Source organism: Rhinopithecus roxellana, chromosome 5 (assembly GCF_007565055.1).
Source record: "Rhinopithecus roxellana isolate Shanxi Qingling chromosome 5, ASM756505v1, whole genome shotgun sequence".
Lineage (NCBI taxonomy): Eukaryota > Metazoa > Chordata > Mammalia > Primates > Cercopithecidae > Rhinopithecus > Rhinopithecus roxellana.
In genome coordinates this window covers 17,460,032-17,487,712 of record NC_044553.1, presented here as the reverse complement: position 1 = coordinate 17,487,712, position 27,681 = coordinate 17,460,032, and the positions used below count along the sequence as shown (strand labels likewise).

The following is a 27,681-nucleotide window of genomic DNA, read 5'->3' as shown; positions in this document are numbered from 1 at the left end:
CAGCTACTCAGGAGGCTGGGGCAGGTGAATCGCTTGAACCCAGGAGGCGGAGACTGCAGTGAGCCAAGATTACACCACTGCACTCCAGCCTGGGCAACAGAGCAAGACTCTGTCTCAGAAAAATAATTAAAAAAAAATATCGTATGGAAAAGAAATGTTACAACACTTACAATAAGGTAAAATGATAAAAGCTACCTATAGTGCTCTAATTATCAAAATTCTAAATGATTTTATTAGTTTTAGTCAAATAAGAATGAAATATTTTAAAATATCATGATGTTCACACTACAAAGGATATGAGTGAAATCCCTTAATAGCTAGTGCACCTTAAGCTTACTATATTTAAAAAAAATCAATCCTTACCTTAAAAATTTTGATGGTTTTAATTTTTCCAGTGTGTCTTACATGTGGACCTTTGCAAAGGTCAATTAATGGACCGCACCTATAATGAAATATTTAGGACATGCTCAGGCACAGTTATAGTTTTTTGGACTATTCACTGTAAGCCATAATATCCTATGTTTTAGGTAGAGCTTCACTTATTTATATGTGGCAAGGCCATTTTTGATTTAGGGTGAAGGAGAGAGGCGATTCATCTAGCCTCAGAGTCCACTCTGCCCTCTAGATTCAAAAACCACAGAACATCTTCTGAAAGAAACTATGCAATTCTCTGATTAAAAACTTAAAAATTACAATGAATACAAAAAGGGACTGGCTTACAGACTGACAAACACAAAAATGTCATCTCTTTCAATGGCCAATCTTTGTGTATTGTTCTCTAGGGAGAGAGCTGGTAAGCAACACTCAGATGAAAGGAAGGAATGCCAAATTAGCATGAAAGGCTTCAGTACTCTAACCTTTAAATAGAAGGCCACAGGGCCAGTGCGGTGGTTCACACTTGTAATCCCAGTACTTTGGGAGGCCAAGGCGGGTGGATCACGAGGTCAGGCGTTCAAGACCAGCTTTGCCAACAGAGTGAAACCCTGTCTCTACTAAAAAATATAAAAAGTTAGCTGGGTGTGGTGGCGGGTGCCTGTAATCCCAGCTACTTGGGAGCCTGAGGGAAGACAGTTGCTTGAACCTGAGAGGCGGAGGCTGTGGTGAACTGAGGTCGCACCATTGCACTCCAGCCTGGGTGACAGTACAAGATTCCATCTCAAAAAATTAAAAAAAAAAAAAAAAAAAAAGAAATCCACTAAAGAAAAGCTTTACTTTTTTTTCCCAAAAATTAAATACAAGCCATTCAAATTGAAAAACTACAAAAAGTGTCAACGTTGACCTAAGTAAGGTTCTAAAACCCAACAGCTCAAGCATTAGAAGCCAGAAATTTAAAACTGAGCCTGTTTTCTACATTTTCATTTATTTTTAAATTTTAAGAAATGTACTGTGCATAGCTTTGCACAAAGGGGATATGACTTACTTACAGTACAATTAAACCAGAGAACCATAAGTCCTTGACTGTGGAAAATAAGTACCACAAGGGAGAATATCTGTGGTTGTAATTAAATAAATACCAGGTCTTCTAAGCTGGTACTGTGATGGTCCTAGCAGCACCCAGATGGATGGAACACACAACAGCAATTATGTATAAGGTGTATAAACATGGATAAATAAAAAGGTGCTCAGGAACCTGAGGTTAAACGAATAGAACTAAGTGATTCTGGTATTAATTTCACTTCCCTCCTCTTACATTTGATCCTGCCTTTGTTTCCCAGTATTTTCTTTTTGTCTCATCATGAGTATCCTGCTAATGCATAAAGATTGTACACTTGGACTCTGGACAATGGGGCAGACTCTTCTACACTTGCACTCTGGAGAGTAAGTATGAGGCAGAGAATCACTGCCGAGGAGATGGCCTGTAATGGCCCCCACTGCCACATTAATAAGAACATGGAAGGACAGAATAGAAACTCCTTTCCCAACAGTATCACTCACATGGAGAAAAATCCTGTTATAGCTGACACCCAGAAAACAAAATATGGGTCTCAGTACTGTCCTGATTATTAAAAAGGGGAAAATAATCATTTCTCTTTAGTGAAAACATTTTGAAGATTGTAACTAAAGTAGAATATCAACTACACAACTTGAAAAATAGATCTCCAACCAGAAAACAAACTCCGCCTCTACTGCTAACACCTTCAAGTTTACCACTGAGCAGCGTTTAACATGTGTGGACACAAACCTGTACACTGTGGTAGTTGCAGTATCAACCTTCTCATTCAGAATGCGGCATTTAAATTTATTGTACTACAAAGAAAAATATATTTACACATTATTACACACAATGTTTAAATGAAGAAAACAACTCTACTTTTTCTCAAGAAACATCGAAAGAGCAGCTACTGATGTTCTAGGTGCTGAGACACGAGGGATACAAACAGCTCACAGCCTTGAGCTACACCATGCAGCCTGGAAGCCACAAGCCACATGGCTACTGGGCATGTCAAATGCCACTAATTTTTTTTTTTTTTTTTTGAGACATAAGTCTCACTCTCTCACCCAGGCTAGAGTACAGTGGTGCCACCTTGGCTCACTGCAATGTCTGTCTCCCTGGTTCAAGTGATTCTACCTCAGTCTCCCAAGTAGCTGGAATTACAGGCACGTACCATACCACCATGCCTGGCTAATTTTTGTATTTTTAGTAGAGACTGGGTTTCACTATGTTGGCAAGGCTGGTCTCAAACTCCTGACCTCAAGTGATCTGCCTGCTTGGCCTCCCAAAGTACTGGGATTACAGGTGTGAGCCACCGCACCTGGCCTCAAATGCCACTAATTTGAAAGAAGGTATGCAGTGAGTATAAAACACACTGGACTTAGGAAGTATAATGTTGCAAAAAGAAGAATAAAATCATTCATTAATCATTCTTTATACTGGCTACTATTGAAATTATACTTTTTATATATTGGGTTAAAACATTTCTTAAAATTAATTGCAACTTTTACTTTTAAAATGTAGCTGCCATAAAATTTAAGGTTACACATGTAGCTCAGACTTGTGGATTCCATTATGTTTCTATTGGACAGTACTGTTCTAGAAGATCTAATTTTAACTACATTAATCAATAAAATTCTGACAAGGACACAGCTATGTTATTTGTATAAAAACAAAAACAAAGTTTATAGTAATGATGATATATTTATAAAACTAAGGTTTTTTTTTTTTTTCCTTTTCCTTTCTTTTCTGCCTGCATCACTATTATCAGGGTATACAAGGCACTTTATATTAAATAACTACTTAAAGTAGGTAGTTGTTGGGAGAAAAATCCGTATCTGTATGATTTAACTGTTTCATATCTATATATTCACATCAAATCATTTTCCTTAACAAAGACTGTGTTCAGTTCTTAAAAGTAGCTGCAAAAAAAAAAGCAACCTACAGAAATAAGTATTTGCAAATCACATACCTGTTAAGAAATGGATATTCAAAATATATCAAGAACTCTTATAACTCAAATACAAAAAACCTAATTGAAAATGGGCAAAAGCGCTAAACAGACATTTCTCCAAAGACATTTCTTCAAGAAAAAACACAAATGGCCAAAAAGCACATTAAGATGCTCAATATTACTTATGTCATTAGAGAAATGCAAAGAGTTCTCAAAAACTTAAAAACAGAATTGCCATAGGATCCAGCAATTCCACTTCTAAGTATATTCCCAAAATAAGTAAAGCCGAGACTCAAACAGAACTTTACCCATCCATGTTCACAGCAGCATTGTTCACAATAGTAGCCAAAAGGTAGAAGCAACCCAAGCATCTATAGATGGATGAATGGGTAAACAAAATGTGGTCTGTCCGTACAATGGAATATTATTCAACCTTACAAAGGAAGGAGATTCTGACACATGCTAAAACATGGATGAGGCCGGGCGCAGTGGCTCACGCCTGTAATCCCAGCAGTTTGGGAGGCCGAGGTGGGTGGATCACCTGAGGTTGGGAGTTCAAGACTAGCCTGAGCAATGTGGAGAAACCCCATCTCTATTAAAAATACAAAAATTAGCCAGGCATGGTGGTGCGTGCCTGTAATCCCAGCTACTCGAGAGGCTGAGGCAGGAGAATCGCTTGAACCCGGAAGGAGGAGGCTGCAGTGAGCTGAGATCGCGCCATTGCACTCCAGCCTGGGCAAAAAGAGCGAAACTCCATCTCCAAAAAAAATAAATAAATAAAAAATAAAATAAAAAAACATAAAACATGGATGAATCTTGAGGACATTTTGCTGAGTGAAACAAGTTAGTCACAAAAGGACAAATATTGTCATGATTCCACTGATATGAAGTGCCTAGAGGAACCAAATTCAGAGATGGAGAGTAGAATGGTGGCGGCCAGGGACTGGGGCTGGGGTGGAGGGGCAGAATGGGGAGCTAATGTTTAATGGGTACACAGTTTCTGCCTGGTAAGATAAAAAGCTTTGGAAATGGATGGTGGTGATGATTGACAACAATGTAAATGTACTTCATGCCACAGAACTGTATACTTAAAAATGATTAAATGGTAAATTTTATATGTTATATATTTTACTGCACACGAAAGAATACTGCAACCTTTTACCAAAACCAACTCTATTTTTTATTAAAGCCCACAAAACTAATAATACTGTGTTTTCAAAATACATGTTTTTGGTTGGGTGCGGTGGCTCATGCCTGTAAGTCCAGCACTTTGGGAGGCTGAGGTGGGTAGATCACTTGAGGTCAGGAATTCAAGACCAGCCTGGTCAACATGGCAAAACTTCATCTCTACAAAAAGGATACAGAAATTAGCCAGGCATGGTGGCACATGCCTGTGGTCCCAGCTGAGGGACTGAGACAGGAAAATCACTCGAACCTAGGAGGCGGAGGTTGCAGTGAGCCGAGATAGTGCCACTGCACTCCAGCCTGGGAGGCAGAGAGAGACTCCGTCTCAAAAAACAAACAAACAAACAAACAAAAAATGTATGTTTTCTCTAATACGTATGTTTTAAAACATAAAATTAGGAATATATTTAAGTACATTGGTCAAAAAAATATAAAGAGAAAGTTACCATTTTATACAGATTACTCTAGGTTAAAATCTGAAAAAAAAAAGTTAATAGAAAACTCCCAAAGAAAAGAGAAAAAGGCAGCCTTTTATATGGGATTATAAATATTGTTGAATTTAGGGGACAGATATTCACAATACTCAGAATTAATCAGATTTATAAACACACATATAAAAATTATTCACCTGGCTCTTTATCTACCTATGTCTGCCCTAAAATGTTCAGGAAATAGATGAGGAGGGAAATGTCACAGCAAGTAACTGGTAACAACCTCACAATAGCTTAATATAATTAGAACAATTTGGTGAGCAATGGCTAACTATTTGGGGGAAGGTGGAGAAGCTAGTCTACATTGATTTTTAATATTCCTAGTAAGATGTTTAGGAGTTTCCCTAAGTTACCTTAAACATTTCCAGGAGGATTTCCTTGCTGACTTCTAGTCTTTCAAAAGGTTGCTTTTCTTTTACGATGGTTTTACATATATTCTCCAGGGCTGACAATTCTGTGCTGGACACTGCTCTAAAAAGAAGAGCAGAGAACTGACATCGATCTTCCAGACATTATGCATTCCCTCTTTCCTTTGTCCTGAAGGCTCAGCAGTGACACATTTTCTAACTTGAATCTGGTGTCTTATTGTTCCAGGACTTCAGAAAGTCAAACGTTCATACAGTCACTACTCTTGTGTCTCAAAGAGGGAGACTGGGGCATCAACAGGTGCCACGACCTGCCTCACTTCTCCTCTGCTGCAAGGTGAGCAGGAAGCCCTGCTAGGAGACATCCAGGTGGACTGTGAGCTCCTTTGAGGCTGGTTCTTCTGTGCGGTCTTCCTTATCCTTCACATACTTTAGTTTTGCTCAAGAGCCAGATAGAGTGCTCATCATGTCCCTGCCCTCACTGGCTATGGAACAAGGCTGGGAGAGATCTGTGTGGACTGCAGAGTCCCGGTGCTCCTAGCAGCACTCAGCCTTCACTATGCATGGACTGACTTCCTTTGAATCACCCCCTGGTCAGTGCTCACTCCCTCCTGCTACACTGGCTTGCTTGCCACTCCTCAAATAAGCCACACATATCCCCACATCAGGACAGTCCCACAGAGGCCTGGAACCTTCTCCCTGCAGATGTCATAAGTATCCTTGTCCTCAGGGCTTGCTCCCTCCCTCTACTCTGGTCTGCTTCAATGCCATCTACCCCTTCCTGCCCACCTGCCTGTTATGGCACACACCTCCCACACCTGGCTGATGTTCCTATATTCATCACCACCAGGCAGCAGATGGCTGCTTGTGCATTTGCTGTCTTCCCCCAACCAGACTGTTAGCTTCATGAGGACAGACTGGTTCCTTCACTGCTGAATCACCAGCACCCAGCACAGAGCACACAGCAGGGAGCAAAAACATCTATTGAACGAATACTGGAGCCATGTTAACAAGAGATGAACTGATTGTGGTACTGTGATATAATAACAAACATATATTTGGTCTTCATCCAGATTTCTGGCACAGGGGTTTTAAGATCCTGAAATCTCTGGAGTGATATGAGTGTCTTTTGTGTGCTGATGAGATGACTGGTGGCTAGGTCCCCTAGGTAGCTTCAGAATGGGAACTGGTCACCAGAAAGACCAACGCACGATGAAAGGGTTGGGAATGTCAGCACCCCTACCTGCCTCCTTCGGGGAGAGGAGAGGGACTAGAGATTGGGTTATCACCAATGGTCAATGATTGAATCAATTGTGCCTCTACAATGAAACAAACCTCCATAAAAAGCCCTAAGCGAGATTCACAGAGCTTCCGGGTTGTTGAACACATTCAGGTGCTTGGGGCATGGTGCCCAGAGACACATGGAATCTCTGCACCCCCTCCCACATACCTCACCATAAGCACCTCTTCCATCAGGCTGTTCATCTCTATCCTTTGTACCATCCATTATAATAAACTGGTAAGGTAAGTAAAGTGCCTTCTTGAGTTCTGGGAGCTAGCCTAGCAAATTATTGAACCCAAGGATGGGGTCATGGGAATTCCCGATTTGTAACCTGCAGGTCAAAAGTATGGAAGACCCAGACTTCCAGCTGGCATCTGAATTGAGGGCAGTCTTGTGGGACTGAGCCCTTGACCTGGAGGATCTGCACTAACTCAGGGTAGACAGTGTCAGAATTGAGTCCAATCATTAGACACCTAGTGGGAGTCCAGAGAGCTGGAGCACTGGCTGTTGATGTGGAAAAAAACCCCACACCTTTGAGATCAGAAGTGGTGTAGGTAAACACAGTTCATGGTTGTTGAATAGTGATTCAGAATGGACAAGCCTCTAAGTAGCAGCTACAGAGCGTTGGGTGCTTGGCTGGGGACCATTAAGCGGTATGCAGGAGAAGGTAAAGATAAAATGCACCATAGTCATCCAGGCCAGAGATGCCATGGGGCCAAGTTAAGGCAGAAGTGAGAGAAGGAGAGGGGCGTGGGAGAACTATTTAGGAGATAACACTGGCAGAACTGGATGGTGGGGTGGTGGTGAAGAGCAGGGAGGAAGTAGAAGGATCAGAGGTTTTGGTTGTGGCAACTGGAGGTACCCTTAAAAGCTATGAGGAATTCAGGGCAGGAGTTGGCCGGGGCTGGCTGTTTGCTAATGATTCAAGCATAGGTCTATGGAATGTGAAGCCTCTGTGAGACATCCCTGTCTGGCACTCAACTATGTGAGATGTTTGGCTGAGGTTAATGATGCTCTTGATTATCATGGAGCAAATTAAACTAAGCTCTCTCTAGGAATTAAGCTTTCGATTCTGGTCTTAATTAATACCATGCTCTAGCAAGTCCAAGATTAGATAAACAGCATATCATATTCTTCTGGGGACAAAAAAAAAAAAAAAACAATTTTAGAAGTACTTCTTGAATCTAAACTAGATTTGACTAAAAATAATTTTTAGTTAAATGGCTTAGACCATCTAAACTAAAAATAATTTTCAAAATTGGTCAACCAATCTATAACCATATTATTCAATACAGTTGACCCTTGAACAACGAAGGTTAGAACTACATGGGTCCACTTATATGTGGATTTTCTTCTGCCTCTGCCACCCCGAGACAGCAGGATCAACCCCTCCACTTCCTCATCAGCCTACTCAATGTGAAAATGAAGAGCTTTATAAAGATCCACTTCTACTAAATGAATGGTAAATATATTTTCTCTTCCTTATGATTTGCTTAACATCTCTTTTCTCTAGCTTATTTTAAGAATACAATATATAATACACATAAGATACAAAGTATGTGGTACTCAACTGTTTATGTTTTCATTAAGGTTTCTAGCTAACAACAGGCTATTAGTTAAGTTTAGGTGGAATCACAAGTTGTACTCAGATTTTCAACTGCATGGGCATCAGTGCCCCAATCCCACATTATGTAAGGGCCAACAATATAAAGTTACTAAGCTAGTAGGTAGCTTAGTAACCATTACAACACAATAAAATTGAAACACATGCATTCACAAGCCAGTGTTCAGTGTGTTACCTGTCTTCAATGAACATGTCATAATAAAATCCATTTTCAATGGGCGGACCGTAGCACAGGTGGCCTCCATAGTAAAGTTCCATGGCCTCCCCAAGAATGTGAGCACTGGAGTGCCAGTACACCTGCATGGCATGGACAGAGAGGCCATTAGCTGCCAAAAGTATGTCATGAAAAATTAGTAGTAAAATGATGTAAACAAGTAGAACATTTCAAGGAGATAAATGGCAAGACCAAGGGCAGCAACATCAACTTGAAAGGAAAATCTTCAATGCCCACTTAGAAGAGAATGCTTTCTGAGCCCTCCCTGACATTCCACCAGAGCCACTTGCTCAGTGCCAGTGTGAAGCCACTCTGCTGAGAGTGGCAGCTAGAGGTCAGCTACAACCCCATTTCCTCTGTGCATGTCAGCCACAAGGGATGAACACCTCTCGGAACACCCAGCAGAGCAGCTGTGTGCAAATCTGATTGAAGCTCAGAGTGGGAGGAAGGCCGAGGAGTGCCAGATGCTAGCTCTCTTCCTTTTTCTCCAGGGGCACCCTCTCTGAGCTGGACACAGAGCACTGAAGTGTTCCTGACACCACTAGAGTTAATGAGATTCTGCATCTCCACAGCAGTCTTCACGTGCTGAATAGCATGTGACTGTGGAAGTTTGAAAGATGGCTCAGGAAGAAAAAAGTGTTGCCAGGGAATGTCTGCTGGCTGCCTGGGACCCCTGAGAAGTGTATACACGAGTTCATTAACCACAGTCCAGAGCCCGGTTGTCAGTCCTCCAAGTTCAAAAAGTTGATAAGGTTTTCAGTTCCCAAGGAATTCATTTTAGTTTATGGATAAAATGAAACTAACCAAAGTCACCAAATAGATACAGGTACCAAAAGAGTAAGATAACCAAGTCATCTGTCAGCACTTTCTTTCCTTTTATTAAATAGAAAGCAAGTTACAATTAAAGAGCTGTTTGATAAAATGAATCAGAGCAGAAGGAGTTAGACGATGGACCACTATGTGCAATCCCAGCCCACAGCAATAGGCTGGGATATGATTTGCAGACAGACCCAGAGGGTCAGTTCTTAGGGCACAGCACTTCTCCTTTGGATGCTGCTAGGATGGCAGGCTGACTGCTAGTATCAGCCCAAATGTCCTACGTGGTGCACTGTCCACACCTAGATATTTGTTGAGCCAAATACTGTGTTATGTGCTGGGTTACAACAGTGAAAGAAACAGACATACTCACAGCCCCCACACAGGTGCAGCCTATTGGGGAAGACACAGGCAATAAACAAACCTGGAAGTGCATAATTATAAGATGGGAAGGATATTTAAAAGGAGATGAACAGGGCTTTGTAATAAAGAAAAATGGTGAGTGTCCTACATTCATGGGGACTTGGGAAGGCCTGTGTGACTAACACGTAAGGGATGGGACAAAGCATAGCTTGAGAAAGGTTAGAGAGGTAAGGAAGGGCCAGAGACCATGCAGGCCTTGGGGAGGAGCTTGCATTTTACTCCAAATGCAATGGGATGCATTAAAGGGTTTTAAGCACAATGATTAAATTTACATTTACACACATCATTTGATAGCTCGATGGGAATGAATTTCAGGGGACAAAACAGCAAGTAGGCAGTTTCTTGGGTGGGTCTATAACAAGGTGAGTGCAGATTCTCAGGCAGTGGCAATGGAGAGGGAGAGAAGTGGACAGATTCCAGATACTTTAGGAGGTCAAATCTACTGGGCTTACCTAACCTCACTGGAGATGGAGTTGAGGGACGGGGAGGAATCACACAAAACCTCCAAGGTTCTGGGTTGAGCAATTGGGTATGTGGTGGAATAATGCATTGACTTAGGCAAACAGGAAAGAAATAAGTTTTGGGGTTAAAATAGAAAATTTCATGGTGAATGTACTGAAGATTCTTGTAAAATATCTACGTGCAGATATCACATAGGCAGTAGTGCATAAAAACTGAGGCATGGCTACCTATGGCTGGAGAGTTGCGAATTCAGTTTACAGTACTGAACTTTCTGAAAATCACTTTTAAACATGGTTTTATTAATAGTGTACCACTTAGATATTTGTTATACTTTGCATATTTTAAACAGAAATTAAAATATGGTTCTTATAGTTTAAAGAAATTTAGCATAAGCCTTGCAATTACTGTAACCTAAGCTAATCATAAGTTAGGTTTTATGAAGATAAAGGACAGCTTGAAGGGCGACTGCAACGTTCGGGCGACAATGTATATCAGAAATCATATATCACATGCATATGTGAAAAATGTATTTATTTTATAGAAAATTATATTAAGTATTTAAAGTATATTTGAGTCTTATAATTTGTTCAAATTCTTCGATACAAATTATAAAGTAGACCCATTTTTAACAGTCTATTAATTCATTTCAAACACACATTGATTTAATAACCAAAGCATTCTAACTTAAGGAAATGATTATTGTAAGAAATTATAAGGCTGGGCACAGTGGCTCACGCCTGTAATCCTAGCACTATGGGAGGCTGAGGGAGGCATACTGCTTGAGCTCAGGAGTTTGAGAACAGCCTGGGCAACATGGCAAAACCCTGTCTCTACAAAAAATATGAAAAATTAGCTGGGTGTGTAGGTGCGTGCCTGTAGTCCCAGGTAGCTGGGAGGCTGAGGTGGGAGGATCACTTGAGCCAGGGGAGGTTGAGGCTGCAGTGAGCCATGATTGCATCACTGTACTCCAGCCTGGGCGACAGAGTAAGATCCCATAAAAAAAAAAAATAAATAAATAAATAAATAAATAAATAAATAAATAAATTATGGGCTACTTTAAAAATCGACATGTATTTGTATACATTCATGCCACAAATATTTATTAAACATCAATATTCAAATTTTAAATCTTAGAAACTCCCAAAAAACTCAACATTTGTGACTTCAATATGTGGCTTCTTATATAATGTAGTTTACAACATAACTACCCAAAGTTTGGCTGTCTGGATTTTAAATACTCACAGCTTGAGCTTCCTCATTATCAAATGTAAGCAGCTCTAGAGAAGAGTTCCCTTCCAACGGGCGGTCCAGGTCCCACAATTCACCATTTACTTTGGCTATTACTGTGCTTTCAGCCAGTTCCTGACTAGGAAGAGAAAAGCCACTTGGGAGTCAACCTTATCATTGTTACAATGATTCCTTAAAAGATTACAAGAATTTCTAGGGTTGTTTTTTCTTTTTTTTTGAAGTGTATAGAAAGTACAAACGTAAACTAATAAGACAGATACTTATTGTTTTGTAATATTTATTTTATGGCCGGGCGCGGTGGCTCAAGCCTGTAATCCCAGCACTTTGGGAGGCCGAGACGGGTGGATCACGAGGTCAGGAGATCGAGACCATCCTGGCTAACATGGTGTCCTGGCTAACATGGTGAAACCCCGTCTCTACTAAAAAATACAAAAAACCAGCCGGGCAAGGTGGGGGGCGCCTGTAGTCCCGGCTACTCAGGAGGCAGAGGCAGGAGAATGGTGTAAACCCGGAGGCGGAGCTTGCAGTGAGCTGAGATCGGGCCACTGCAGTCCAGCCTGGGCGACAGAGCAAGACTCTGTCTCAAAAAAAAAAAAAAAAAAAAAAAAAAAATTTATTTTATGTAGAAAAGTAATACACATTCACTGTTTTAAAAAAATTGGAAAACTGGCCGGGCACGGTGGCTCAAGCCTGTAATCCCAGCACTTTGGGAGGCCGAGACGGGCGGATCACGAGGTCAGGAGATCGAGACCATCCTGGCTAACACGGTGAAACCCCGTCTCTACTAAAAATACAAAAACTAGCCGGGCGAGGTGGCGGGCGCCTGTAGTCCCAGCTACTCGGGAGGCTGAGGCAGGAGAATGGCGTGAACCCGGGAGGCGGAGCTTGCAGTGAGCTGAGATCTGGCCACTGCACTCCAGTCCGGGCGACAGAGCGAGACTCCGCCTCAAAAAAAAAAAAAAAAAAAAAAAATTGGAAAACTGAGAAAGCACATAGGATAAAATAAAAATCACACATAAATATCATAAATCACTACTTACAACATTTTGGTACATTTCCATCCAGTGGTTTTTCTACCTCCATCCACCCACCCACACATATGTGCTGTCTTTAAAAGCAGTTGCCAACATAATTGTATAGCTTGTGTTTTCTCTCTCATGCCTCAGATAACCTTCTAAATACTTCCCAGTCTGGAAGTATTGTATTTATTAATGAAGCCTCCACTGCTGCACACTGAGGTCGCCTAAGTTTTGCTCTCATAGAGTATACCACACAGACATCTGTACACAGGCATCTTGCGACTTCTGTGACTGTTTTCTGGGAATACGTCCACAGAATTGGAATTACTAGATCAAAGGTGATGTACCTTTGAAAGATTTCTGATGTCATTTGAACGCATCACTTCCATGTACCCCAATTTTAAAAAATCTTTGTCTATGTGACATTGAAACTTGTTGTTTTGATTTAATTATTAATTTTGGTTCATGTTTACAAGCTATTTTTACTTTTATGAACTATCCGATTCCTTCGCTTATTTTTTCTTTTTTTTTTTTTTTTGAGATGGAGTCTCACGTTGTCTCCAGGCTGGAGTGCAGTGGCGCGATCTCAGCTCACTGCAACCCCTGCCTCCTGGGTTCAAGCGATTCTCCTGCCTCAGCCTCCTGGTAGCTGGGACTATAGGCACACGCCACCACGCTCAGCTAACTTTTCTGTTTTTAGTAGAGATGGGGTTTCACCACATTGGCCAGGATGGTCTTCTAGTAAGGTGTTGATCTCTTTCTTTCTCTTTTTTTGTGTATCTTTTAAATAAATTTATTGTTTGAAAATCGTCGACAAAATTACAAGTTAAGAAAGGAAACCTGGAAAGCATAGAAACACACACACACACACACACACACACACACACAGTCACCTATAATTCCACCACCAAGAAATTACCATTAATGTTTTGTTTATATCTTTCCACATTATTTAATATATAGGAATAAAAAATATTTAATAGTATCATAATTACGTTATTTTATAACCTACTTCTTAAACTTAACAGTAAATCACAGCATTTTCCCTAACAGGAGACAGACTTCTAAAACATGATATTTAATAGTCACAGAGGAACCAATATTTGCTAGGCATTTTAATTATTTTTATGGGTATTTTGGGGGATGAGTAATAATGAAAAATAATGCTGCAATGAACATTCTTGAACATATATCTTAATTATTTTCTCAGGAAAAATTCTGGAGGTAAAACTGCTAGTCAAGGGAAATGCATTTTCAGTGACTTCTGTCAGAATATACTGCAAAATTTTCCTACTAGCAGAGTTACAAGAGTATCTTGTCTCTGAGTTCTCATAATGTTAGGTACTATTAAATTATATCAACTCTACAATTTTTTTTTTTTTTTGAGACATTGTCTCACTCTGTTGCCCAGGCTGGAGAGCAATGGTGCAATGTCGGGTCACTGCAACCTCTGCCTTTCGGGTTCAAGTGATTCTCTTGACTCGACCTCCTGAGTAGCTGGGATTACAGGCACATGCCACCATGTCTGGCTACTTTTTGTATTTGTAGTAGAGACAGGGTTTCACCCTGTTGGCCAGGCTGGTCTCATTCCTGACCCAAGTGATCCGCCCACTTTCACCTCTCAAAGTGGTGGGGTTATAGGTGTGAGCCACCGTGCCCAGCCTACAATGTAATCTTTTAATTTACATTTCTGTGATTAACTTGACAACAGTATAGCATTGTGGTTAGGAGCACACAGGTGAAAGGCCAAACTGGGTTTAAATATTGGACAATTTACTCAGCTTTTTAGGCCTCAGTGTTCTTATCTACAAAATGGGGATTACAGGACGTTCCTCATTCACTTATACTCAGGATTACGTAATGTGTACATATGATAACAATAACTTAATAAATGTTAGATATTATTAATCAAGTAGAACTTTCTTTTCATTTTTACTGACTGTCACAGATGGCTACATGTTCCGCAAAGCCATTCTGCCCTTCTTCTACAGATGGAGTTTTCCAGCCTTCCTTGCAGCTAGATGTGGCCAGATTTGGAGCCAATGGACAGAAGGAGAAGTCATGTGTAACACTTTTGTGTCTCATCATTAAAACAGTGGAGGGCACTTCTCTATCCTCTCTCCACCTTCTGTAGATGGGAACCCATGTGCTGTTCTTTCTGGACCATGTAGACAAGGGCAACGTTGTACCAGACAGATCAGCACGATGGGAGAAATCTGGGTCCCCAAATGACTGTATGGAGATATGTCACCCAGTCAACCTGGCCATCCACGTCTAGACTGCTATATGAAAAACAGACTTTGACCATATTCAAGCGACTGAGTTTTTTGTGATGTCTTTGTTGTAGCAGCTTAGTGTATGTCTTAAGTAATACAGAAATAAGGACCTGGAAGTAAAAATCCAAAACATGTGGCACTGGCTTAGCAGACTGGCAGTGAGTAACAAGGAAACAGACTCTAACATATGGAGAGCCAGTAACCTTTGTGATAGTATAACAAAACATTTGATAAAACTTGCAGGCAAACCATGTGTTACAGTGCTTGCAGCACACAAGAAAGCAGATATAAAAGGGAAGAGTAAGGCCAGGTGCGGTGGCTCACATCTGTAATCCCAGCACTTTGGGAGGCCGAGGTGGGCAGATCACCTGAGGTTGGGAGTTCGAGACCAGCCTGACCAACATGGAGAAACTGCGTGTCTATTAAAAATACAAAATTAGCTGGGTGTGGTGGCGCATGCCTGTAATCTCAGCTACTTGGGAGGCTGAGGCAGGAGAATCCCTTGAAACCAGAGAGTGGAGGTTGTGGTGAGCTGAGATGGAAAAAGGGGCGGGGCACGGGGGGGAGGGGACAGTGTTGGTATACCCTGGGTAACTCTTGTTGCTTTCAGCAAGAAGCTACAAGAATGCGTTATCTCAGATGAAAATAATCTAGTTTGCTAGCAGAGATGGAAGGGATAGGGAGGCTCCCTCTGCCTGTGTCCTGTAATTCAACTGACTAAAAGTTCAGAAACATGGAGCTATGCAAGATTGGAAAGACAATCTTCCTTCCCAAACAGCAGGAGGGACAGGCACTGACAGCCCTTCTCAAAGGCCACACATAAATCCAGACAATAGAGGCCAGTGGAACTGCAAGGATTAGAGAGCAAGACTGCCTCCCTCCCACAAGTCTTTTGCTTCATACGCTCTCAGTCCATTAAATGAGGAAACAGGAGTCAGCCAAATTAAAAAGCCATGAAACAACAGGGTGAGAAGTCTATCTAGAAGATTCTTTAAGTGAGATTACTTTCATGTGGAACGGATTAACTACAAACAGACCAGAAGCCTACTATGGCTAACTGATGATGGAAATTATATTGTCAAACAAATTATAAGCCCAGCTTACAAATATCTGTAACTATGTGATCCTTAAAGGAACCCTCAGGCCCCAAGTGTACACCACAGAACTGAGCTGTGCAAACTGCACAGACCCCAAGAGGACAAACTGGCGTGCACTTCAGATGTGATAAATGAGGGTAATGGACAACTCTGAACTTTCCAAAGTGCAAAATCAGGGCCCATGGGGGATCATGGACAAGACAGCTGCTTCCAGAGAACAAAGGATGAATAGGTGGGCTGACACAAGCACTAACCGCTGCCAGGCTGTGGGGCCTCACAATGGCTTCCAGCAGAATCTGATGACTTCTCTGTACCAGTCCCTGCTATATTTCTCCTCTTTCTTTTTTCTAAGCACACACTTTGTGATTGTCTTCTGTGTACTGCATACACGTGTGGTGTGAGCAGACTTGTCTGTTAGTTTGTTACTAGAATGCAAGTGGTCAGCCTGATGGGGGGTGTTCTGTACATCACTCAGAAATCCCAGGCTTTGAGCTATGGAACAAAAGAGTTGTCTCACTCGGGGAGTGAGTGTGTCAGATGTTGAAAGAAGGATACCTAGAGATATCTGGATATCAGAGGGGCAGACTGTGGCAGACTCCCTGTTGTTCCATAAACCATTCCTCTCTTCCATGGTATGAATGCTTTAGCTGGACATGTGTCTGGGTGGCCAGTGGAGCTATATTCCCATTCTCTCTTACAGCTAGGCATGGCCATGTGACTAAATGAGAGCTAACAGGATGTGAGTGAAAAGTGAAGCCAGCCCCTGTGGGGTCTTGGCCTCAAAGCATCATTGTTCTGCAGCTTCTCTTCCTCCTGACTGCAGGCAGGCCCATGCAAGCACCCAGCTTCCACCGCTAGACACAAACAAATCCTACCTAGGGGACAGCAGATTAACAAGATGGAAGGAAGCTGGGTCCATAAATAACTGCATGGGCCAGAAATGTTCACTAGGCTGGACTGGTCACTTCTAGATGGTTAGTTTGCATCAGAAGCCCCTGGAGGGCTCATACAAACACAGATAGCTGATCAATTCAGGGTGTTTGAAGTGGGACCCCCAAATTTGCTTGTCTAACAAATTTCCAGGTGATGCCTTTGCTGCTGGTCTGGGGACTACACTTTGAGAAATACTGACCCAACACATTTAACATGCAATCTGACTCTCCATGAGAAAACAAACTTATTCTTGCTTCACAACCTGTTTTCTCCTAGCACATCATTCCCCTTAGAAAACATGAAAACAGGTTGAGAGAGCATTTAACAATATAACAGGATGAATCAGAAACAGTCTTAGCCATAGTTTTCAAAGAAAATCTGAGAATTTCAATTGTTTAAACAGTTTGTTTTTTAAATGATAAACTTTTATTTACATGGCATTAAATACAACTGTATAGAAGCTATATAATTGCATTTATATAATAGCTTCTAATGCTAGGAATTAGCATTAGTCAAAACAATATAACTTCACTAATGTATCTAATTCCTAGAAAGGTCAATGCACTTTTCCAAGACTGATAACAGCTCTAACACATATATCTTCAATCTATAATTAAAAGACCTGTAAAAACTCACGGAAGTTACTTGATTGATGAATAAAGTCAGTGTAAAATGGCCTGTCAAGACAGATTTTTTTCTCTCCTATATATTTTTATGAGAACAGGAAATGATTGTGTTCTGATATTCAACTACTTATTTACATGGCCCTTGGAGAAGCCAGAGGAAAAAAATTAAATACATTTAATTTATGCAACTGAATAAGAAAAAAAAATTAGCTGATATGGTTTGGCTGTGTGCCCATCCAAACCTCATCTTGAACTGTAGTTTCCATAATCCCCATGTTTTGTGGAAGGGACCCAGTGGGAGGTAATTGAATCATAGGGGCTGTTACCTCCATGCTGTTCTTTGGTGGTGACTGCGTTCTCATGAGATCTGATGGTTTTATAAGGGGTTTTCCCCCCACTTTGCTCTGCACTTCTCCTTGCTGCCGCCATGTGAAGAAGGACATGCTTGCGTCCCCTTCTGCCATGATTGTAAGTTTCCTGAAGCCTCCCCAGCCCTGTGGATCTGTGAGTCAATTAAACCTTCTTCCTTTATAAATAACCCAGTCTTGGATATGTCCTTTTAGCAGCGTGAGAACAGAGTAATATATTAGTGGTCCCTAAGAAAACATTTTCACCAGGCTCCAGTGTAATTACCGAATATTGAATATCTTTTCCACACTATGGTTTACCTAATTTCAGCAGCCACTTGGTAAGGCGTTGTTTTCCAGACTTCCCCTTGCACTGTTTGCCCATCAGCCACTCTCACTGTGATGATATTGCTTGTATCCTCTTTTTTTCCATAAATGGAAAGTAAGAGCTGATGGTCTTTCTTCAGTATTTCAAAAAGCTTCAATCTTTCTTTTATGAAAATTGGTTGTTTCACCTGAAATTATAATGAGATTAATATATACAGCCTACTGTTTTCTAGCTGCTCAGCTCTGAATCAGCTTCACCCCCTCACTGCCTTCTCAGCTCTACAGATGCTCCCAATGTACCACGGTTTGAATTACAATTTTTGTTGTTGTTGTTGCTTTTTGGTTTGTTGTTGTTGTTGTTGTTTTGAGACAGTCTTGCTTTGTCATCCAGGCTGGAGTGCAGGGGCGTGAACTCAGCTCACTGCAGCCTCTGCCTCCCAGGTTCAAGAGATTTTCCTGCCTCAGCCTCCCAAGTAGCTGGGATTACAGGCAAGTGCCACCCTGCCAGACTAATTTTTGTATTTGTAGTAGATGGGGTTTCGCCATGTTGGCCAGGCTGGTCTCGAACTCCTGACCTCAAATGATTTTTGGCCTCCCAAATTGCTGCGATTACAGGCGTGAGTCACCATACCCAGCCACAATTTTTCAAGTTTAATGATGTTGTGAAAGTGATATGCATTCAGTAGAAACTGCACTTTATGAGTATTCCATACAACCCTTCTGTTTTTTACTCACTACAGTATTCAGTAAATTACACGAGATATTCAACACTTCATGATAAAACAGGCTTTGTGTTAGACGATTTTGCCCAACTGTAAGCTAATGTAAGTGTTCTGAGCACTTTTAATGTAGGCTAGGCTAAGCTATGATGATCACTAGCTTATGTGTATTAAATACATTTTAAACTCACATTGGTTTTATTGGGACATAACCCCACTGTAAGGCTAAGAGCATGTGTACTTCCCAAATCCAAAAAACTCCTCTCTGCCTATCTAATTTCTCCTTAGCGCTAAAGGTCCACCTCAAAGCCCGCCTCCTCCACCTATGTTACCCACTGGCACCCCCCCCTTTTTTTTTTGAGACGGAGTCTTGCCCTGTCACCAGGCTGAAGTGCAGTCGCACAATCTCAGCTCACTGCAACCTCCTCCTCCCGGGTTCAAACGATTCTCCTGCCTCAGCCTCCTGAGAGTAGCTGGGACTACAGGCGCCCGCCACCACGCCCAGCTAATTTTTTGTATTTTTAGTAGAGATGGGGTTTCACCATGTTGACCGGGATGGTCTTGATCTCTTGACTTTGTGATCTGCCCGCCTTGGCCTCCCAAAGTGTTGGGATTACGGGCATGAGCCACTATGCCCAGCCACACAGCACCTCCCTTTTCTACTGTTTACAGAATGGGTACACAGTCACACATTACAGCACTTACCTGTACACCACTGTACTCTGTTCTCTAGTTGTTTGTCCTCAGTCTGCCTGAATTCCTCAACCAGACTAATTTATTTGGGCCCAGATATTCCTCCTTCACTCCTACCAAATGTTGATGCTAAATACTTACTGGTTGTTTTAATGCTTTATATACGAAAGCAAAGTAGCTAATTTCCTGAATACAAACAAATAAAAAGGCTGGGCGTGGTGGCTCACGCCTGTAATCCCAGCACTTTGGGAGGCCGGGGCAGGCAGATCACGAGGTCAGGAGATGGAGATCCTCCTGGCTAACACAGTGAAACCCCATCTCTACTAAAAAAATAAAATAAACAAACAAAATTAGCCAGGCTTGGTGGCATGCACCTGTAGTCCCAGCTACTCAGGACGCTGAGGCAGAAGAATGGCTTGAACCCAGGAGGCAGAGGTTGCAGTGACCAAGATCATGCCATTGCACCCTAGCTTGGGCAACAAAAGCAAACTTCCGCCTAAAACAAAACCAAAAACTAACAAACAACAAACTGCTAGCACAACTTAAATAGATTAAATACATATGTTTATTAAATATGGGCAGCTCATTTCTCAAGACATCTCATATTTACAGTTTGAAAAATTTTAAATACACTAATGTGACCCAAATAATAATTTAATCAGTAATTTTTAAATTAGAAATCCTAGATGATTAACTATATACACATATTTAAAATTACAGGTAGTATTTTATATTGTTTCCATAGCAACAACTACCTCACTGTCAGGCTCACTTTCCTTCATTTTCTTGTTTTTCATGTCCTCGTCTTGGCTTTGACTAGAAGGACACTGAAAGATAAATTATAAATGACTCACATCAATGGCAAAAAAAAGCAACATATCTTAAGAAGAGAGTCATGCCAGCAGGCTGCAAGTGCCCCGTGTTTAGGGCTCTCCTGACTACCACCTACAACTCTCAGTGGGCAAGTCATCCTCCAGGGTTCAGTCCTTCCTGTCACACTGTTGCTAAGCACATTTAATATATTTTGCCCTTGAAAACTTTTTGTCTTGAACTTTAAACAAATAATGTGGCTGGAAAATGTGTGGTTGCTGCCTGCCACATCAAATGCACTATTTCATGAAGATGTTGCTAGTTCACCACAGCTGTTCTTCCAAAAGGACTGCAGAACATCTCACAGCCTGAGAAGCTTCAGGACTCAGAAAATTTATGATGTTAAAATAAGATAATTTATCCTTTCTAAAATCATAAAATACTGTATTAAATAAAAATGATAAATATAGTTATCCTCTCAAGATAAACCACCAAAACAAGGGCACAAAAAGCTAAAACTTCTCGTCCAAAAAAAAACCAACAACAACAACAACAACAACAACAACAACAAAAAAGAACCAGAGAGAATGAAAGAGTTTACATACGCAGCTCTTAGTCTTTCTGCCCAAGGAAAGAATAACGAGTTTTAAACACTTCAGCATTTTTTCAAACAAATGAAAACACTATTTCTGCCCCTGAAAAAGATGTGTGGCAGGCTCTTTAATGGACGAATTGAGAAATCAACAGTGTTTGGTAAGTCTGGCGACGCCGGAAATCCAGCGGCTCCCCAGGCCACCACACGGGAGCACACAGCAGGACAGGGCGGGCCACCCGCAAGGCACTGGGCTGGCTCTAGCCGGGGCGCCCCCGCACCTGTCCCCGGAGTTGAAAACCGCTCGGCGCGCACCATCTCGGCCCGCCCCGCCCGCGTCCTCCCCTGAGTCCCCACCGCCAGGTTACCTGTGCGCCGGCCTCCTGCGCCCCCGCCAGCTCCGCGCTCTCCAGCGTGGCCTGGCGGCTCAGCTCCTCGGCGAGGCACAGCCGCAGGCGGCACAGGCGGTGGTGCAGGTCGCGGTTCTCGGCCCGGAGCTGCGCCACCTCCCGCGTGAGGCACGGCCCCTCCGCCTGGCAGCTGTAGGACGCGTTCAGCTGCTCGTCCCTCAGGCGCTGGACCTCCGCCCACAGCCAGCGGATGTCCTCCTCCTGCCGCTCCAGGCGCGACGCCACGGCCTCCGCCGCCGGGGTCTCGGCCGACATTGCGGCCTCCCTCAGGCACCCACGCCGAGCGGGGTGCCCACGACTGCCGCGAGGGCGATGCGGACACTCAGCGCAGAGCAGAAGACAGGGAGCCCGGGAAGGGGAGGGGCGATAGGGCGCGGCCGGAGCCGACGCCTACACATTGCAGGGGCGGGAGCTGGGCGGGGCGCTGGGCTGGGAGGGGCAGGGCCTAGGTCAGATACCCTGCAGGGGCGGGGCGGGGCGGGGCGGGGCGGGGCGGGGCCTGAGGCCGGGCCCACCGTAGGGTTAGGGACAGTGGGGAAACGGGGTCTGAAGGGCCTCCCCTGCCTTTCCAGGCCTGTCTAGTGGTTACTGGCAGTAGCTTTTAGTACGTTGAAACGAAAATTTTCCAAAACCTTGCAAAAAGGCCATCATCTGCGTTCTCCAAAAAGGCTTCACCCTTTCCTCCTCTTGAATTCTGGCAGCCACCATTCTTTCGCCTTGCAAACAGGTTCTAAAAAGTGGCAATTATAAATGGACTTTCTGGCCTTTCATGCCAAAGCTGTCCAAGTACAGAGGCCGCTGGACCAGGGCATACAGAAAATCTCTATGAAATCTAAATCTGACCAGCACGAAATTGCTAGCTCCTTGAGTCTAGGGCAAATGCCACATATATCTTTGTATCCCTCCTAACCATGAGCGTGAAACTTCCTGGAGCAGGAACACAAATTGATTTTTATCCCTATTCTTAGGGCTTAGGATGTGACAAACACTGTTCTAAACTCTGTAATAGTAGTAGCTCCTTTAATCCTCCTAACAAGAGATACTGTTATATCCACTTTTGGCTGGAGAAACTGAAGCACAGAGAGACTGTGTTACTTGACTAAAGTCACACAGACACTACATGACAAAGGTGGAATCAAACTCAGTCTGACGCCAGTTTCTACGCACTTAACACTATGGTACTTTTCAACTTTGGCAGAATTTAATCGAGCATGTCATATAATGCAATATAGGTAATAATGCCCTAAGAGTCCTAAAATGGGAGAGCTTAGCTTGGACTGGTGTGGTTTGAGAAAGGGAGAAATCGCTCTGGAAAATAAAGGTTGGGAGATGTTAGCAAGGAGGAAAGGCAGGTAAATTCCACTCTAGGAGCAGAATCAGTGCAGGAGAAGGAGCGGAGGGGGACAAGCTCATTGGATTAAGCTAAGTGGAATCCCAAACAGCACCTGGGAGGAGATTCCATAAAGTATGTTGCTAACCAGTATCACTGTATCTTTCTTAGTCCTTCTGTAGCAGGATGAACCGCAGACAAAACTCTTCAGACACCGGATTAAAGAAGGAAGAGGTTTTTTATTCGGCCGGGAACATCGGCAGACTTGCGTCTAAAGAGCCGAGTTCCCTGAGAAAGAAATACTTGGCCTTTTTAAAGGCTTACAACTTTAAGGGGTCCACGTGAAAGGGTCGTGATAAATTGAGCAAGTGTGGGAAACGTGACTGGGGGCTACATGTATCAGCTAACAGAACAGAAAGTTTTACAATGCATTTTTCATACAGTGTCTGGAATTTACAGATAACACAAGCAGTTTAGGCCAGGGGTTGATGTTATTATTATTACTTTGTTTAACTCCTAGGGCCGGGTGGTGGTGCCAAGGTTGTCTGGCTATCTTACTTTTGTTTCTTTCTCTGTTTACTCCTGTCTTGTGAACTAGGCAAGGTGGGGGGAGGAGGGCAGCAGGAGTAGTAGTGGTCTCCTTCCTTACTTCCTCAGGAAGCCTCTGGATACAGTTACACAGGACCCACTGGCTCCTCATTATTCATCATTTCCCAACCCACTGCCATTGAGTTTCTGCTTCTGCCATTCTGCCATGACCAACACATGATCGAATGTCATGGACCCACTTAAGCCACTCCAGAATTTCCTTGGGACCCTTTGGAATTTGTCTCTCTTGGGCCTCCACTCCCAATCCCTAGGTGACCACCAGTCGGCTTCCTGTCACTATAGGTTAGTTTGCATTTTCTAGATTTTCTACAAATGGAACCACACAGTATGTCCTCCTTTTGTTTAGCAACTTTAACTTGGTACAATAATTTTGATATTTACCTATGTTTGTGTGTATATATTGTTTTTTTTCTGAGTAGTATTCCATTGTATGGATATACCATAATTTGATTATTCATTTGTTGATTGAAAAATTGGGGTTATTTCCAGGTTTTAGCTAGGATCACACAATACCCAGTGAGCCCATTGGGTTTCCAAACTCACATTGTGGTTATTTTCTCAGTTCCAGAATGCAGAGTTTGAATAGACAAACTCCAAACTGGCAGAATCCCTACAATGTTTCCCTGACACTGGGACAAGACTATTCTGGTAGGAAAGGCCAAGCAGAAACCACTAGAACTTTGTCAACATACACAAATAGTACATCAAAAGCAATACTGCATTCCGTACATCAAAAGCAATACTGCATTCCTGAAGGAATTGTACAGATTACTGCTGCCCTCAAGAACTTGAAAGATGCAGGGGAGGAGATTCTCATCACATCCCATTTACCTTACCTTACTATCCCATTTACATTTAGCCTGTGTAGAAGACAAATGGATGTTAGAGAATTATAGTAGATTAATATAAATTTAATTAGATGGTGATTCCAGTTGCAGCTGCTCTTCCAGATATGATTTCATTGGTGGAGTAAATCAGCATAACCCCTAGCACCTGATATGTACCTATTGAGCTGGCTAATACTTCTTTCTTTATACCTATTAGTTAAGGGCAGCTATCAAGTGCCTTTTATTTCAGCTGACAAGGCTGGCAATACACCTTCACAGGGTATCACCTCTAGACAATATAAACTCTTTAGTTTTATGTGATAATCTAGTCCACAAGGACTTTGAATGCTGCTGTATTCCATAGGATATCATGCAGGTGTCCTATCATTGATGATAGCATGCTGATTTTCCCTGATGAGCAGGAAATAGCAAATACTATAGTCACCTTGATAAGGCACGTGGAGGTCATAGAGAAGGAAACATATCCCCAAATATAAAAATTCAGAGGGCTGTTCAGTGAAATTTCTAGGCATTAAGTAGTTCAGAACATTTAGAGATGTCATTTCTCTTTTTACTAAAAGGCATAATGCCTAATTGGGCCTCTTTGGAGGCAAGATATACCTCATTTGGACATGTTTTTCTAAACCAATTACTATGTAACTCAAGACTGCCAGTGTTAAATGAGACTGAGAACCTAAGAAGATTCTGAAACAGGTAATGCTGCTATGCAAGCTACTTTTCTATGTGGGCCACATGAACAACAGATCTGATGGTGCTTGAAATGTCTGTGGAAGATAAGAGTTACCCAACCTAGAGTACAGTGGTGAGATCTTGGCTCACTGCAACTTTGACCTGCTGGGCTCAAGCAACCCTCCCACCTCAGCCTCCTGAGTAGCTGGGACTACAGGTGCATACCACCATGCCCAGCTAATTAAAACAATTTTTGTAGTGATGGGGTCTTGCTATGTTGCCCAGGCTTGTCTTGAATTCCTGGCCTCAAGTGATCTTCCCACCTTGGCCTCCCAAAGTGTTGGGATTATAGGCATGAGCCACCAAGCCTGGCCTATATAGAACTTTTACTGGGTCCTTATGGGTGAATCACAGCATAATCCTTTGGACTGGGGAGAAAAGTGTGTCATTCTCTGCAGATAACTATTCTGCTTTTGAGAAGCAGCTTCTGGTTTGCTACTGGGCCATAGCAGAGATTGAATGCTTCATCAGGGACCAGGAAATTACCATCCTACCTGAGTTTCCCTCCATGAATTGAATGTTATTTGACCCATCAAGCCATAAGGTTGGGTATATACAGCAGCATCCTATCATTAAATAAAAGAGGCATATGCCAGATCTGTCTCAGACAGATTATGTACAAGTTTTTGGCATAAACAAGTCACCCAGATGACCACAACTTCTGTGGCCTCATGAAAAGCTTTATATGCCCAGTTGACTGAGGAAGGTAAAATGTGGCCATGATTTACAGATGGTTCTGCACTCTTGTGGAGCAGAAGCTTCTTTAAGTTGACTTCTGAGACATTTAATTGCTTCCTTGACATTCAGTTTGATAAAATGTTCCAGGCTCATCTTATATTCAAGGAATCTATCATTTCTCCAAGGTGGCCCAGTAAGTTTTTTTTTATTTTATTTATTTATTTATTTTTTTTTTTGAGACGGAGTCTCACTCTGTAGCCCGGGCTGGAGTGCAGTGGCCGGATCTCAGCTCACTGCAAGCTCTGCCTCCTGGGTTTACGCGATTCTCCTGCCTCAGCCTCCCGAGTACCTGGGACTACAGGCGCCCGCCACATGGCCCGGCTAGTTTTTTTTGTATTTTTTTAGTAGAGACGGGGTTTCACCGTTTTAGCAAGGATGGTCTCGATCTACTGACCTCGTGATCCACCGACCTCGTGATCCACCCGTCTCGGCCTCCCAAAGTGCTGGGATTACAGGCTTGAGCCACTGCGCCCAGCCGGCCCAGTAAGTTTTAATAGGAATTGTAATTTAAATCACACAATGTGGGTCCTGGCAGCAGTCCTTGTTTCTAGGACTTTTCTGTATTTAGGATTGCCAGATAAAATATACAGTGCCTATTTACATTTGAACTTCAGATAAACAAAAAATAATGTTTATATAAATATGTCCCATGCAATATTTGAGACATATACTAAAAAGTTATTCAAGCAAAAAAGCATTAAATGAGACAAAAAAGGACATTTTGTAATGTTAAGTACCACATTCCACAATGAAAATATAGCAATTATGAATATCTATGCACCTGTAATTTGAAAAAAACCACAGGAAGCTAAAGGAGAAAGAGAAACACACGAATAAAAGGGAAATAACAAGGCCGGGCACGGTGGCTCACGCCTGTGATCCCAGCACTTTGGGAGGCCGAGGTGGGCAGATCACCTGAGGTCAGGAGTTCGACACCAGCCTGACCAACATGGAGAAATCCCATCTCTACTAAAAATACAAAAAATTAGCTGGGCATGATGGCACATGCCTGTAATCCCAGCTACTCGGGAGGCTGAGGCAGGAGAATTGCTTGAACCTAGGAGGTGGAGGTTGTGATGAGCTGAGATCGTGCCATTGTACTGCAGTTGGGGCAACAAGAGTGAAACTCCATCTCAAAAAAAAAAAAAAAAAAGGAAAATAACAAACCATTCTGAGTACATTCAAGTGCACACACAAAAAAGTAAGGATGTAAAAGATCCAAACAATATAATTAAAAAGTAGATATTTTGAACATATTCACATTATCAGTATGTATATATAAATATCTAACTATCTATATAAACTATACCCTGAAAATGGAAGATGCATCTTCCTCTTAAATAAATGTATGGATTCTTCATATAAATTAATCATACAGTAGGGCTCAAGAAAGACCTCAGTAGGTTTCATAAAGTAGAAATATTAGGTAAAACACTCTCAGCCCCTAATGCAATAAAATTAGAAATTAAAAACAAAACAATAATAAAAAGCCTTTTCACATGGAAATTTTAAAACTCTTAAGCATATCTTTATTGAAAGGGGAAATGAAAAAGGAAAGTACAGACTTTCTTTAAAATAATGGTAATGAAAATACTACAAATCTATGCAATACATAGATCAGTAATCAGAAAAAATTCATAACTCTAACTTCTATATTGTTAAAAACAAAAGAATGGAAATAAATTCTCAATTGAAAAATCGAGAAAAATGACAGCAAAATAAAGCAATGACAATGTTCTAATAACACTAAATATACATTTCTTTTTCAACCCAGCAATCCCACTTCTAGAAATTTATTCTGAAGATACAAGAATGCAAAAATGCATATGCACACAAATTCAATGTAAGAGTATTTGTAATTATAAAGTACCTCATAGGGGATTGGTTCAATAAGCTATAGTACACAAACAAAATGGAGCACTATGTAGTTGTTAAAAAAATAACTGGCCGGGCGCGGTGGCTCAAGCCTGTAATCCCAGCACTTTGGGAGGCCGAGACGAGCGGATCACGAGGTTAGGAGATCGAGACCACCCTGGCTAACACGGTGAAACCCCGTCTCTACTAAAAATACAAAAACTAGCC

The 27,681-nt window shown here is 42.0% G+C and overlaps 1 protein-coding gene across 5 annotated transcripts in view; it reads right to left on the bottom strand.

Moving 5' to 3' along the window:
• The window catches only part of TARS3 (threonyl-tRNA synthetase 3), a 73,356-nt gene extending 51,546 nt beyond the window's left edge, over window positions 1–21,810 (bottom strand). For 4 of the 5 annotated variants that reach the window (XR_004057256.1, XR_004057257.1, XM_030930248.1 and 1 more), the window contains exons 1-8: window positions 21,304–21,810; window positions 20,289–20,360; window positions 18,116–18,309; window positions 11,491–11,614; window positions 8,509–8,630; window positions 5,416–5,533; window positions 2,183–2,247; window positions 364–442 (exon numbers count right to left, since the gene is read on the bottom strand). Coding sequence is in view for 3 of the 5 variants with exons in the window: in XM_030930248.1 (XP_030786108.1) it covers window positions 364–442; window positions 2,183–2,247; window positions 5,416–5,533; window positions 8,509–8,630; window positions 11,491–11,614; window positions 18,116–18,309; window positions 20,289–20,360; window positions 21,304–21,600 (1,071 nt within the window). In the remaining 2 variants the exon portion in view is untranslated. The remainder of the gene's footprint in view (window positions 1–363; window positions 443–2,182; window positions 2,248–5,415; window positions 5,534–8,508; window positions 8,631–11,490; window positions 11,615–18,115; window positions 18,310–20,288; window positions 20,361–21,303) is intronic. The other variant, XM_010381671.2, reaches the window with a different exon arrangement.
• Window positions 21,811–27,681: the final 5,871 nt, after the last annotated feature.